Here is a 13,654-nt window from a genome sequence, read left to right as displayed (position 1 = left end):
TTGCCAGTTTCATCTGGGGGCACGCCTGTCATCCCAGCACCTGGGAGACTGAGGCAGGAGGATCGCCACCAGTTGAAGGCCAGCCTGGGCTATGTAGCAAGACCCCATCTCAAAAGGTGGTTCCTGCCCACCATTTCCTTTTCTGGGTTCCTGGCTTTACCTGCATTTAGGCCAGCGGGGCAGTCCTTTATTCTCCTGCCCTGCCAGCGGGCCCAATGCGCATCTACCGTGGAGGTGGGTCCAGCCCGCCCCTCTCCCTAGGCCGAACGTGGAGGGCCACGAAATCCTTTGAGTGGAAGATGCACACAGCACGGCCCTCTGGTTTGTTTTTTAAAAGCTGACTCTGCGTCCTGTGGAGTTGGCTGACGGGCCAGGGGCTGGGGGAGAAGGGGCGTGTGCCCGAGAGGCTGGCTCAGCAGCCAGCAGTCAGCAGGCCTCCCCGTGTGAGGCGCAGGCCAGGCCTCCCCACGCCAGGCGGGGCACTGTCCCCAGTCACACCTGACCCCCAGTGGTGTCTCAGTCTTCCTACTTTATAAAGGAGGACATTCAGGCTCAAGGCTTGGGGTGATTCCTTCAAATGCCACTGAAATCGGAGCTAGCTTTAAATCCAGGTTTTCCAGCCTGGAACTCATTGTCTACTCTCTGGTGAGAACTGGCAACTTCCGACTGAAGTGTGGAGGGGACCGAGACACTGCGATGGGTAAAGTCGGGGTCACGCAGGCTGCACGGGGAGCCAGGGCATGCTGCGGTCAGGTCTCCCACTGTCGGTCTTCACGAGAGCCCAGAGCTGAGTGTTTCGGCCTCTGCCCACGAAGCGTGGCCAAAGTATGGTGAGTGCTGACGCTGAAAAGAAGCTCTCATGGAGGAGACCCGGTGCCATGCAGCCCTCAGAGCCCCTTGCTCCAAACACACTTTCCCATTGTCCTTGCCCCTTGCTTGCTTGCTTGCTTTTTTATCTTGAGACAGGGTCTCACCACTTAGCCCAGGCTGGCCTGAAACTTGAGGCAATCTTCCTGTCTCAGCCTCCCGAGTGGTGGGATTCCAGGTGTGCCCTGCCTCACCAGCCCTTGCCGCTTTCTGAAGCAGGTCTGGAGTTCTCTTTCCTGAGTGTCTTTTTCAGGCGTGATAGAAAATACAGTGAATGCTCCCGCCAAGGCCGCTCATAAACACACGATGCTGCTCGTCCACCTTATTCATGGGATCTGGCACTGCGAAACTCCTGGCGCTTCCCAAAGTCAAGATGGCCACGGCAGGAAATGACTCAGGGCTTCAAGGCAGCTGCGACAGCACAAGGAAAGACACTCGGGAGAGAGGATCCCAGAACCTCTGCAGAAAGTGCCCAGAGCGACGGGATGAGGGGGCTCGGGGGTGGTGCTTCGTGGGGACGAACAGAATCCATGTTTTTTGTTTTTGGGTTTTTTTGGTACTGGGGATCGAACTCGGGACCTTGCGCTTGCAAGGCAGGCGCCGGAACCACTGAGCTACATCCCCGGCCCCAGGATCCATGTTTTCTTTCATGGCTCCCTACACCAGAAAACCCCTCCAGGGAGGGAGATCACGGCGGGGGTAGGGCAGGGCTGCCGACTGCTTGCTCACATCACCTGGACTCTGCTGTCATGGCCAGGCCCACAGCAAGCCACCCGCAGCCTCTCTCCCTTGCTTCCTTTAATTCCAGAAATCCTGCGTTTCAACTGGGTTAGGAGCCCTTGTGAAAATATGGCCATGTGGGCTGGGGATTTAGCTCAGTGGTTTTGCCACCTGCTGCACAAGCGCAAGGACTAGAGTTCAATCCCTGGTACCAAAAAAAGAAAAATATGGCCATGTACTAGGGTCTAGGTAGCAGAATGGGAACAAAAAGGTCTGGGCAATTTCTAGCAGTGCCTTAAATGGAACAGATAAAAACTTCCTTGACTTTTTCCTTTTCTGGATCACTGGGATGCAGACATGATGGTAGGAGCTGCAGCAGCCAGCTTAAACCCAGAGACAGAAACAATACATTGAAGCTGGGAGTGCTGCCCTACAACTCTGGGCAGCCCATTGCTGGGCCTTACCTGAGAGAAAAATGAACTCCTATCTACTTAAACCACTGCACTCGCAGGTCCCTTTTAAACAAAGTTTCTACTGTACTCTAGACACACTTATGAGTAGCTTTTCTGACAAAAAAAAATTAATTTATTTGAAAAAACACAGGACCAGAGAACATCGCCTACAGCTGTATGATGTTTGAGAGCACTCGTGGATTGGTAGAGAATGTTTAATACTTTGGCAGCACTGACTTGACACCACTGTAGGGGCTCCAGGACGCAGACCTGGAGGGATGTGCATAACCGCCAAGCTGCAGTGAGTCCACCCCACGCTGCAAGGGTCCCGCCACCTTTCGTGACGTGAGCCCCGAGGAAGCCCGCGCTGGGGCCTGAATTCCTCTCCCTGGACCCGGGTGCAGCTGGAGGCGCATGCTCTGGCCCACGAGGTCCCCGGAGCCGTGGCTGTGTCCTGGGACGGCACTGCATCTCGGGGGACACCGCTGTGTCCTAGAGGCACCACCGTGTCTCAGAAGGCACGTGGCAGGCTGCCAGAGCCAGAGAGCTCCCTCGAGGGCCCAGCCCTGTCTGACTGCCTATAATAGTCTACCTAACTTAGCTATCTATAATACTTGAAGGCTGAGGGAGGAGGGTCTCGAGTTCAAGGCCAGCCTGGGCAACTCAGTGAGACTCTCGAAATACAAGGGCTGGGGGTGTAGCTCAGGGCTCAAGCACCCCTGGGTTCAATCCCCAGTACCCCAAACAAAACAGAACAGAATCAGCACGGTGGAGCAAGACAGATTCCAGCGCCTGGCGGTCACCTCCCCGCCAGGTGGCGATGAACACACCCCCGCCTGGCACAAAGCACCTCCAGCGGCTGCCCCAGTGCGGGTGGTGTTCTCCATACCCCAGAAGGCCGGCAGTCTAGCCAGGGCGAAGACAGGAACACAGGACCCCACCCCTCATTGTTCTCACCCCAGGCAGGAAAGGGCGGCTTCCTACATGCTGGGCGAAAAGCGGGAGAATCCCCGTCTTTCCCTATAGGTTTCCCGGTGGCACTTTGGGTCTTGATGAAACTACAGCGCAGGCACACGAGGGCCTCAGAGCCTCCAGGGTGAGCAGCAGTACAGGTACCTAAGGTCGCCCTGTACTGTTGGGCAGGTTGGGGCCTGAACAACCTGCTTGCCCTAGAGGGAAAACCAGGAAAAGGAGCCAGTGACTCTCACTAGTCCTGTTGGGGCACTTGGTTCCCCTCAGAGAATCTGGGGAGTCGCGTTTCCAGAGAGGCTCCTCTGGCTCCGCCTGGGCTCCATGGGGAACAGAGGCTCCAGCGGAACCGTCCTCGTGAGCAGGTGGGACCTGAGAGGGGACGCAAAGCTGGAACGCTGGGGCTGGTGGGGCGCGGGTCTGATGGGGGGCTTTGGGGCTCAGGGGAATTCAGGGCTCTCTTTCCCCTTTCCTTTCCTTTTTTAAAATCTCAGTGAAGCCGGGGATTTAGCTCAGTGGTTCCAGCTCCTGCCTTGCAAGCACAAGGTCCCAAGTTCAATCCCTGGTACCAAAAAGAAAAAAAAAATTAAAATCTCAGTGAAGAAATGTAGGCTAAAAACTTTAGTTTTTAACCATTTCATCACCAATTCATGCAAAGTTCTTCTCTGATCTTACTTTTCGTTTTCTCTCCTACCTCCAAGCCCTAATTATATTTTTGTGCTCAGCACGCCCACTGTAACATACTTAATATATCTGTAGATATTTATACGTGTCTTCCTGCCAAAGGTGTCTCCTGCGCATTCTTTCTTCCAGAAAATGGTAATGTGCCATGCATCCTACTCCACTTCCTGCAGCTTCCCCTTAACACTGGGTGTTTAGTCCATCGAGGTTGACATGACTTTTGTCTGTCTGGTCCTGGGGATGGAATCCAGGGCCGTCACCCTGAGCTCCATCCCCAGCTCTTTTATTTTGAGACAGGGTCTTGCTAAGTTACTAACTTGCCCAGGCTGGGCTCACATTTTTGATCCTCCTGCTTCAGCCTCCCAGAGTGCTGGGATGACAGGCGTGTGCCGTTGTCATGGTTGCTCCTTCTTTCTACTTATATTCTATCGTGCTCATCTGCCTTATTTGATGAATCCCTTTTTCCAGTGAGGAAAACCAACAGCTCCCTGAGCAACCTCACAGTGAATGTGCTTCTGGACTTGTAGCTCCTTTAGATATATGACGTTTGAAATAGGTGAATGTTTACGTTTTTAAAACTGCAGTAAAAGGGCCAGGGATTTAGCTCAGTGGTGCCACGCCCACCTCACAAGTGAAAAGTCCTGAGTTCCATCCCCGGTACTGGAAAAAAAATTGCAGTAAAAGACACATTGCCACGAATCCCCTGAAAGCCCTGTCACCTCACACACTCACCCCATGCTTCCCACCACTTCCTGCAGCAGCTCTGGGGCCCCCATTCCTGAGGGTCTTTACTTGCACTGCCCTGGGTGCCTCGATGTCCTGCACTGATTCAAATCATGTACCTGTCCTGGTCATCCTGACTTTAGGAAGATCCAGAAGTCTCACAGTGTCAGAGCGGGTGACAAGGAGGATGCGGACGTAGTCTCGTGTTTTTACAAGCCGCCTCTCCGCTGGATGGCGCTCAGTGGCAGCAGTTACGTTTTTTAATCACATCTCATAAAGACTCACGAAAGAAGACTGCAGAGACACTGCAGAAAATGTAAGCACAAAGGGAGGAGTGTGTTTGGACGGAGGGAGCGGATTTGGAGAGGGCTCAGGGCAACGCGTCCTTCAGTATGCCTGGACAGTGTTCACAGGCCACAGGCCAGGGCCTTGCACATTCCTGCTCTCGAAAGCGGCAGTCGCTGGGCTGGGTGGTCACTCACCCATGGACTGCACGCTGAGCATTCCTGAGGCCCTGGTGTCATCAGCTTTCCCGGTGCTGGTACAAAATACCCGACACCCAGTACCTGAAAGAGAACCGGCTTCCTTGCTCACCACCCTGCCAGTGTCAAGGGCTAAACTGCTATCACTAACAGACATACATTGGCCCGGAACCACAAAGGCACAGACTGGAAGGTGGAGGAATGTTCCAGAACCTGAAATCATCCTTCTAAAGTTTAGCAGAGCTTACGAATTCCTCAGAATAATGTTTTTAAGTTCATAAAATGAAATTTGTGGCCAGTTATGGTGGCACATGCCTGTAATCTCAGTACTCCGGGAGGCTGAGGCAGGAGATTCACCAGGTTTGAGTGCAGCCTAGGGCATTTAGCAACTTAGCAAGCCCCCATCTCAAAATAAAGAATAAAAAAAGGGCTGGGGATACAGCTCCGGGTTCAATCCCCAGCACCGCCAAAGAAGAGAGGGCATGAGCGCACCAAAGGGCTTCCGGAGGAGATGCCGTGTGTTGGCACCAGCTTGCGGGGAGCGGGGGTGGAGGAGCCCCAGGAGCCTTCTTCTCAGCCTTGGGGTCTCCATCAGGAAGGGCCAGGCTGGCCGAGGGCCATCAAGCTGGGCTTCCATCTGCCCACCCTGACAGCTTTAGTCACTGCTGATCACAGCCACACCCCCCTGCACCAGGCACGCTTGCCAGGACCCTGAAGTCCGAACAGTAACTCAAATTACTTAGCGCTCGAGCACAGTGCTGGCGACGGAACCCAGTTTTCTTTTGGTTTTTCGTACCGGGGCTAGAACCCCAGACCCTGTGCTTATGAGACAGGCGTGGTGCCACTGAGCTCAATCCCCAGCCCAGTCCCTTTTATTTTTTGAGGCAGGATCTTGATAAATTGTTCAGGCTGGGCTCCAACTTGTGACCCTCCTGCTTCAGCCTCCCAGAGATCTGGGATTGCACACATGCACCACCACGCCTGGCTGGAATCTCATACTCCTAACCAGGCTGTAAGAAAGAGCTCTACCTTTGTAATTACTGACATGCAGGGACATGTTCGAGTTTTTTGTGGGTTTTGTTTTTTTTTTAAAGTAGATTGGGCTGGAGGTGTTGCTCAGTGGCAGAGCACTTGTCTGGCTTGCTCAAAGTCCGGGGTTAAGTACCCAGCACCACCAAAAAAAGAGAATTCTATAAAATATCAATTTCTCGGTGGTGCAAAATTTTATAGCGTAAAGAGGGATGTGAGAAGGCAAGGTAGAGTCTGAAAACACATACATAAGAACATTAGTTAAGCCAGGTGTATAATCCCAGTACTTGGGAGGCGGAGCCAGGAGGATTGCCATGAGTTCAAGGCCAGCCTGGGCTACATAGTGGGACCCTATCTCCAAAACCCCCAAATAATATTTTAACAAACAAGGCAATACAGCTGTTTTCATTTTGTAAAAATGACCCATCTTGTTCACTGCCTTTGGCCAGTGCTGGAACACACGAGCGATGCTGGTGGAGTATTTATGGAGTGGATCCATGGACAAAGGCCTGGCCGGCAGCGCGGTGGTAACATGAGACAAGTGCTGGACAACAGAGGTGCCCGACCCGGCCAAGCAAGGGAAGGGCCGGGCTGGAGACAGGATGCGAGCGTGGGGAGAACACTGGGGACTGTCAGCTCACAATTGGGCCAAGACTGTTTTTTGTGGGGGTGGTTGGTAACGGGGATCGCACTGGGGTCCTTCCGCTTGGGAGGCAGGCTGTGGAACCACTGAGCTAAATCCCTGGCCCCACCAATGTTTTTTGTTGAGACAGGATCTGGCTTTCGTGGCCCAGACTGGCCCTGAGCCCTTCATCCTACGGCCTCAGCCTCCAGAGAGCTGGGACTGCAGGTGTGTCAAGATTACCCTGGGGTGGGAGTGTCAGCACGGGACCCCGCTTTAAGAGAGCCCCTGTAGCCTCCCGAGAGCTGGGGGAGCGTTGGGAGGCGTCGCCCGGTGCCTGAGCAGGACTGCGGTGATTGCAGCCTTCGGTGACAGCAGCCGGGGACAGCGATCTGGAGGCAGGCCGCGGGGACTGGACCCCGCCAGGGCCTCGGGGAGGAGGCCTGGGCGCAGCTCCTCGGCCCGTGCCTCCCTCCCATTCCGTCCGGTCTGAGCCACTCCCACGGCAGCGCCTCTTCCCGGCGTGGGCGCCGGGCCAGCGGGCGGCGCGGGGGGCGGGGCGCTTCCTGGACACCCGGTGCCGCGCCAGCTGCTGCAGCCGGGGATCAACAGGATGGCAGCCGGGCGGAGGAAGGAAGGGAGGAAGGAGGCCGGGACTGCAGACGGCGCGGGGCGCGAGGGGCCGAGGGCCGGGCTACCCAACCCCACCCCGCCCACAGCCGTGACCACCGGGGCCAGCTTGGGCCTCGGTGGACGCGCAGTCTGTGTTTTTTAAAACGCCAACTCCTGCCCGCGTCTGCCCTGCGGTCACAGGAGGCGACTCGGCGTTCAGTGCTGCAGCTGGGGCGCGTAGGGGGGAGCGTCCAAGTCGGCCGGCAGGCGGAGTAGGGGTTGCACCGCCGGCCCCCGCCCCTGGCCAGGGTCCCCGACGGCCTCGGGAGTGCTCTGCAATCTAACGCGGCCAAGCGGGCTCCTCTGGGCGGGGACTCGGAGCTCGGCCTCTGTCGCCGGGGTCCCGGAGGGGATAGCGGGGGGGGGGGGGGTTGTCCCTGAGCCTCCAGCCCCGCCTCCCGCCGCGCCCTGCCCTCGGCCCCCACCCGCGGCACCGCCCCCAGCCGGACGGGAGGGCGGGGCGGGGGCGTTCCCAGCCAGGTGGCCGCGGGAGTCCCCGGCCGGCGCTGCACACGCTCCGCTGACAGCGCTTCACGCCGCCGGCAGCCGCTGATCACGCGCGGCGCCGCGCGCCCATTGGCCGGCGCCTCACACACCTTTGCTGCGGATTGGGTGGCCGCAGGCCCCGCCCCCGCCCCCGCCCGTGGCGCGGGGCCGCCAGGGCTACCTGAATGGGGCGGGGGCAGAAGGCGGGCAGCGCGGCGGGAGCGGAGGGCGTCGAGGCTCTGGCTCGCGCGTCTGGTGACGGCCATGCTCAGCTTGGGTGCCGCGCTCCAGCGGGCCGCGGTGAGTGCGGGGCCGGTATGCAGATGGGCGGCCCCGCGGGGCCCCGGCAGCTTGGGGAGGACGTCCCGCCGCCGGCCCCGGAGGTCCCCGCTTGGACCCCGGAGCGCGCCCCGGCTGGGCGGAGGCGCAGGGTGTCTCCGGGGCGTGGGGTCCCTGAGAAGTGGAGAGGGCGCCCCGCCGCGGGCCCTGGGGAGCTCCGGGGAGGCGCGGAGGCCGGAGAAGGGTGCCGGACGGGGTCCCGGGGGCGCGTCCCGCAGCCCTGGGGGACGAGGAGTCTCGGGGAGGGCGCGGGCAGCTGGCCCGGGAGATCCCCGCGTGGACCGCGCGCGCCTGTCGGGGAGGGGGGCAGACGGGGCCGAGGCCGGGAGGGGCACGGCGGCGGGGGCCCGGGAGATGCCCGCGTGGGCTCGGAATGAGTCCGACGACCCTGGAGGGCGGGGATGCCGGACGGACCCGGGGAGATGCCCGCGCGGGCGGGGTGGGCGGGTGGCCTGCGAGGCGGCAGCCGGGGACCCCACGCGGGTGGCAGGTGGCCGGCGAGGGAGCGAGACCCGGTGCGAGACGCGGGGGCGGGCGGGGCCTCGTCTGGTCCCGGCGGGGCGGCGGGGCTTCCGCGGCCCGCCTCCTCCGCGTGGCGCGGCCCCGGGAGCGCCTCGTCCCCGGGTGACCCGGCGGGGCCCGCCAGGGTGAGGCGAGCGGGGCCGCGGTCGGTTCCTAAGGGAACGGGGGCGGGGCAGGAGTGCCGGGCGGCTCCGCCCTCCGCCCCTGCCCCGCCTCCCGGGCGCGGGGGCGGGGGCCCAGGAAGTAGGGGAAAGGTGAAGGCGCGGCGATCCCAGTTCACGTTTCCTGCGCAGCCCGGCCGCCGCGGATCACGCTTTGTTCACATGCCTCGCCCCCGCCCCGCCCCGCCCCGCCCCCCGGCCAATCCGCGTGCGGGCTGCCGGCCGGGTGGCCAATGGCGGGCCGGGGGCGCGCGGACTCGCGCGCGGGGAGTGCTGGCGGTGAGTCACCGCCGCGGGAGGACCCCGCCCCCGGCCGTCTGCCGCCCGCCGTCTGCCTCACTCCGCGCCGGCGGCTCCCGCCCTGCGTGCTGCCCGGGCGGCTTACGTAAAGCTCTGGGTTATGCAATTGCATTGTTGGTGATTGTTCCGGGAGCCAGGCCCTCCAGTCGCAGGGGACGTGCATTTTTAAAACAAGCGTTGAGAATACCTTGGTTTGTAATGTTTCTTGATATTTTTCCACAGTCTCTGCTTTGACCAAGAAAATCTAGGTTTTTTTTTTTTTTTTTAAGTGCACTTCAAAGAATTAAATGCAGAGGAGGATCGGTTATTTTTGCCATCAAGCAGTACTTGAAACAGGTCCTGTTTTGTCGACCACAGATTCTGTCCAGTGCAGGTTTTTCCAAATTCTAAGTCAAATATATTTTGATTATCTGCTTTTTATTGTTGCATTTGCTGATCATGCTTAGTATAGCACACCCTTGTGTTTAGTATAACCAGGGTTAGTGAGGTAGTTCACAGACTTGGAGAGGTTGAAGCATGGCTGAAAGACAGCGTTGGCGTTTTCCCCGCACATTTCACTGGATCTCTCTTTACCGTAGATCGTTGAGTGCTCAGAAACTAACTTCAAGCAGTCTAACTTCGCTTTAAAGAGACCCTGAGGATCCCTGATGACCCACTGGCGTTCATCCCACAGGGGTGACCAGAGGTCGGAACCTGTCAGGGTCCAGATCTCGTCCCCTACACTTATAAGAAAGCCTGGACTCCCCACTCCTTTCTGTTAGGAAATCAGACCTCACGCCGCTCCACTTACATAGCAGTGAGGAAAAGCTTTTTTTTTTTTCTTTGCAGTACTGGGAATTGAACCCAGGGCCTCATGAGTGCTAGCAAGTGCTCTGTTGCTCCAGCCCTGCTTCAGGTTATGTTATGACAGAACCCAGCTAAGTTGTCTAGGCTGGGGCCCAAACCTGTGATCCTCCTGCTTCAGCCTCCTGAGTGTCTGGGGTTGTAAGTGTGTACCATCACACCCAAGAAGAAAGAACTTTTTGGAAACCCTCTTTTTTTTTTTTTTGGTGGTACGGGGGATTGAACTCAGGACCTTGCACTTGCCAGGCAGGCATGGTGACACTGAGCTACATCCCAGCCCAAGCCCTCCTCTCCTGTGCTGGCTATTGGCCACTGTGGGAAGACTCCCCAGGGGCTTCTCATCTCTGCAGCCCAGGGCTTGGACTCCTCAGTGGAAGTGAGGTCTTCTCCACCTTGCAGGGGCTCCAGCACTGCACATACTAAGCGTGAAAGGAAGAAGGAGGAAGAGTTTACTGCTGTCGCCATGAAGTCTGGGTCTCCCCAAGAGTGAAGCTGAACTTTCTAGGTTTCTAGCTTTGGATGATAAGTATGACAAGAAATATTCTAAGCTTCAATCTTTTGTCTTTACAGGAGGAAAGAATGGAAATGATTTCCGAAAAGTCCAAAGAGAGCATGTATTTCTGGAACAAAACCACAGAGAAAAGTGACTATGAGGCTGTGGAAGCACTCATGACCATGAGCTGCAGTTGGAAGTCTGATTTTAAGAAATATCTAGAAAACAGACCTGTCACACCAGCATCGGACACTTCAGAGGAGGAGGGCCTGCTGCCTGGAACGCCCGATTTCCACGCCATCCCCACGTTTGTGAGTACTGTTGTTTCTAAGCTAGCTGTGGACTATGGAATCGCTCATGCTTTGCACCGTGAGCTCCGAGTTTCTCATGCTGTTGCCTGTGTGTCTTTTCTGTCTAGTGTCTGACGCCACCCTACAGCCCCTCTGAATTTGAGCCCCCTCATGTGTCATCTCTGATGGCACCCGAGCCACCTGCTGAACATTTCCGGTCACTGTCAGACACTGCCAAGCCCCACCTCGCTGCACCTTTCAAAGAGGAGGAAAACAGCCGGCCGCCTGCCCCCAGACTCCTCAGGGCCCAGGCAACAAGTGTGATCCGGCACACGGCTGATGCCCAGCCCTGCAGCCACCGTGCCTGCCCTGTGCAGGCTGCCGGCGCCCTCAGCTTCCAGGATGAGGCTTTGCAGAGAAGGCCCCACCTGAGTATCGAGGGCACAAGGAAGAGTGTGCCCTGTGCAGCCGTGTTGCCAAGCAGAGCCAAGCGCGAGTGGAATATGCTGGCAGATGCCAGCGACCAGACAGGCTCCACCGTGCCTGGCTCCACTGTGCCCTCCTCAGATGCAGTGCTCTCCAGGCCCCGGCCCCGCCCTGTATCCCCACAGCACCCGGTGGCGGCCTCTCTGCCCGAGTCTTCCGCAGGGGGTGCGCCGCCGCTGCCTGTCATCTGCCAGATGGTCCCCCTCCCTGCACACAGCCCCGTGGTGACAACCGTTGTCCCTGGTCCCCCGCCCAGCCAGCCACCCACCGTCTGCCCACCCGTGCTGCTCATGGGCACCCAGGTGCCCAAGGGCGCCGTCATGTTTGTGGTGCCTCAGCCCGTGGTGCCGAGCCCAAAGCCGGCGCTGAGCCCACACGGCACCAGACTGTCCCCCATCGCTCCAGCGCCCGGCCTCACACCCTCTGCGGCCAAGGCCACACCGCAGGTGGACTCCTCCAGGGTCCGGAGCCACATCTGCAGCCACCCAGGCTGTGGCAAGACCTACTTTAAAAGCTCCCATCTGAAGGCCCACATGAGAACGCATACAGGTATTGGCCGTTTGCTCTGCATGTGAAGGTAAACATGTAGGCACAGGGTGTGGTTACCAAACAGGGAGGCGCAGGCCGGTTGTCCCAGCCCCTGGGAGGCTGATGCAGGAGGATCACAAGTTCAAGCCCGGCCTGGGCAGCTTTGTGACTTAGCCAGACCAAATTTTAAAAAAGTATAGCTGGGGTCAGAGCTCAGTGTGAAGGCCCTGGGAAGGGCATTGGGTGTGGTCACGTGCATGAAGCAGATGCCTTAGGAAGAGGCGGTTTTGGCTACCAACAGGGCCTGAGACTGACCGGTGCATGTAGGCGCCACGAAGGGTTTCGGTCAGGACTGCTAGCTGAGGTGGGTGGCAGAACACTTCTGGGGTTGGGCTCTGGGCGGGGGTTGGTGGGCACTGCAGCGTGAAAGCTCGCGGAGAACAGGACACGCCTGGGCCCTTGTGCCCCTTGGGTGTAGCCGCGGTGATGTGCAGGGCTGTCTGGCACCCAGTGACAGCCTCACCTCTCTTGCAGGAGAGAAGCCGTTCAGCTGCAGCTGGAAGGGCTGTGAGCGCAGGTTCGCCCGCTCCGACGAGCTGTCCCGTCACCGGCGCACACACACGGGCGAGAAGAAGTTCGCCTGCCCCATGTGCGACCGGCGCTTTATGCGCAGTGACCACCTGACCAAGCACGCCCGGCGCCACCTGTCCGCCAAGAAGCTCCCGAACTGGCAGATGGAGGTGGGCAAGCTGGGCGACGTGGCCCTGCCTCCCGCGCCTACGCCTGCGCAGTGACGCTCGGGACGTGAGGCCAGGACTCACGTTCACGGCTGGTACCGCCGGGCAGCCATGCTCCAGGAGCCAGGACCCGGCCTGGGGTGGTGACAGAAAGGGCTGTGGCCACCTGCAGGTCCAGCGCCGTGTCACTGCTGTCACAGGAGAGGCCGAAGGCTCCGGCTGAGGAATCGGGAATGCGATGTCGCTTCACCGTGTGTCTGCACTGGACACGGGTTCAACCGAGACCCTTGGGTGCTGGGCCCGGAGCAGAGGCTGAGCTGACCCTGCGGTGCAGAGAGGAGCTGGGGTGGAGGGCGTCCTGACTCGGACACCACCTGGCCTTCGCTGTTGTCTCCGTGGTTTCTGGCGTCAGACCCACACAGGATGCCGTTCCCACTGTCGCTGACACCGGGGTGGAAAAGCTACACGGCTGAAGAGCCCAGGGCGGGGATCCCTCACTCATTAATTTAATTGCTTTGAGGTGGAGCTACAGTTCTGCATTATTGTTTTGAAAGTTTAACAGGTGACTGTACTTAGGCATTTTATTATGCTTTCCACTTTAGTTTGCCTGCCGTTTCTTGTGTAGATTTGAACATTGTATCCCTATGTGTTTTCTGTGGACTCACCGAAACATTGATTGCACTTTGTTTAGAAAAAAAAATCTGAAGATAAATATATTTCATGAAGAAGGGACATCAAGAATTCCAGGTGACTCCTTGAAAATGATGGCTTTTGTTATGAGCAGACTGTGTTAGGAGGGTGTGTGTGTTTCCTTAAATTAGAAACTTAGCACTATTCCTAGGCAGACAAAGGGTCTGCTAATTCATAGGCGTTCTCAGAGATGGGGAAGGAAGGGTAGAACATTCTTAGGACATTCGATTTTGTTAGTATTTGTTATGTTTTGTTGTGCAGTGGGTGATATACACAGTGGAGAAAAATTGTTTGAAATACACAGTGAAAAAGTCACTATATCTGCACATGTAAAATTTTGTCTATTTTGGGTGTAGATTTCTGACATCAAAACTTAGACCCTTGGGAGAATTTTCTGTTAATTAAAAAAAATCCATGTGACAATTTGCACAATATTTTGTTGTACTTCTTGTTTACAATAAAGAATTTCCTTTGCTCTAGGTAATGGGCTTGTTGGATTTGTTGTCTTTTTTGTTTTGTTTTGGTTTTGGTTTTTTGTGACAGGGTCTCACTATGTAGATGT

General features: G+C 57.6%; 1 protein-coding gene across 3 annotated transcripts; it reads left to right on the top strand.

Moving 5' to 3' along the window:
* Positions 1-3,083: 3,083 nt before the first annotated feature.
* Klf10 (KLF transcription factor 10) lies at positions 3,084-13,576 on the top strand. Of its 3 annotated transcripts, XM_021262744.2 has the most exons (5): positions 3,084-3,373; positions 4,556-4,728; positions 10,439-10,672; positions 10,780-11,686; positions 12,200-13,576. In XM_021262744.2, exons 3-5 carry the CDS (start codon positions 10,448-10,450, stop codon positions 12,457-12,459), a joined length of 1,392 nt encoding a protein of 463 aa, XP_021118403.1. In that variant the 5' UTR covers positions 3,084-3,373; positions 4,556-4,728; positions 10,439-10,447; the 3' UTR covers positions 12,460-13,576. The 3 variants fall into 3 exon arrangements, with proteins under 3 accessions (XP_021118403.1, XP_004850296.1, XP_087046885.1); XM_004850239.4 differs by lacking the exons at positions 3,084-3,373; positions 4,556-4,728 and adding an exon at positions 7,737-8,003; XM_087190759.1 differs by lacking the exons at positions 3,084-3,373; positions 4,556-4,728 and having other exon boundaries at positions 9,232-10,672.
* The last annotated feature ends 78 nt before the right edge of the window (positions 13,577-13,654 follow it).

Source organism: Heterocephalus glaber, unplaced genomic scaffold, assembly GCF_053883595.1.
Source record: "Heterocephalus glaber isolate CG9 unplaced genomic scaffold, H.glaber_assembly_v1.0 deba00001556, whole genome shotgun sequence".
Classification (NCBI taxonomy): domain Eukaryota; kingdom Metazoa; phylum Chordata; class Mammalia; order Rodentia; family Bathyergidae; genus Heterocephalus; species Heterocephalus glaber.
Note: the sequence above shows the minus strand (reverse complement) of the source record. Positions and strands in the feature narration are given on the sequence as shown.

What these genes read in the sequence shown, in the direction of transcription:
- Klf10 (XM_087190759.1), top strand. Translation starts at nt 10,388, where the DNA reads ATGATAAGTATGACAAGAAATATTCTAAGCTTCAATCTTTTGTCTTTA. An exon ending in TCCACGCCATCCCCACGTTT is followed by an intron (nt 10,673 to 10,779) that starts GTGAGTACTGTT and finishes TTTTCTGTCTAG; the next exon opens with TGTCTGACGCCACCCTACAG. An exon ending in CCACATGAGAACGCATACAG is followed by an intron (nt 11,687 to 12,199) that starts GTATTGGCCGTT and finishes CCTCTCTTGCAG; the next exon opens with GAGAGAAGCCGTTCAGCTGC.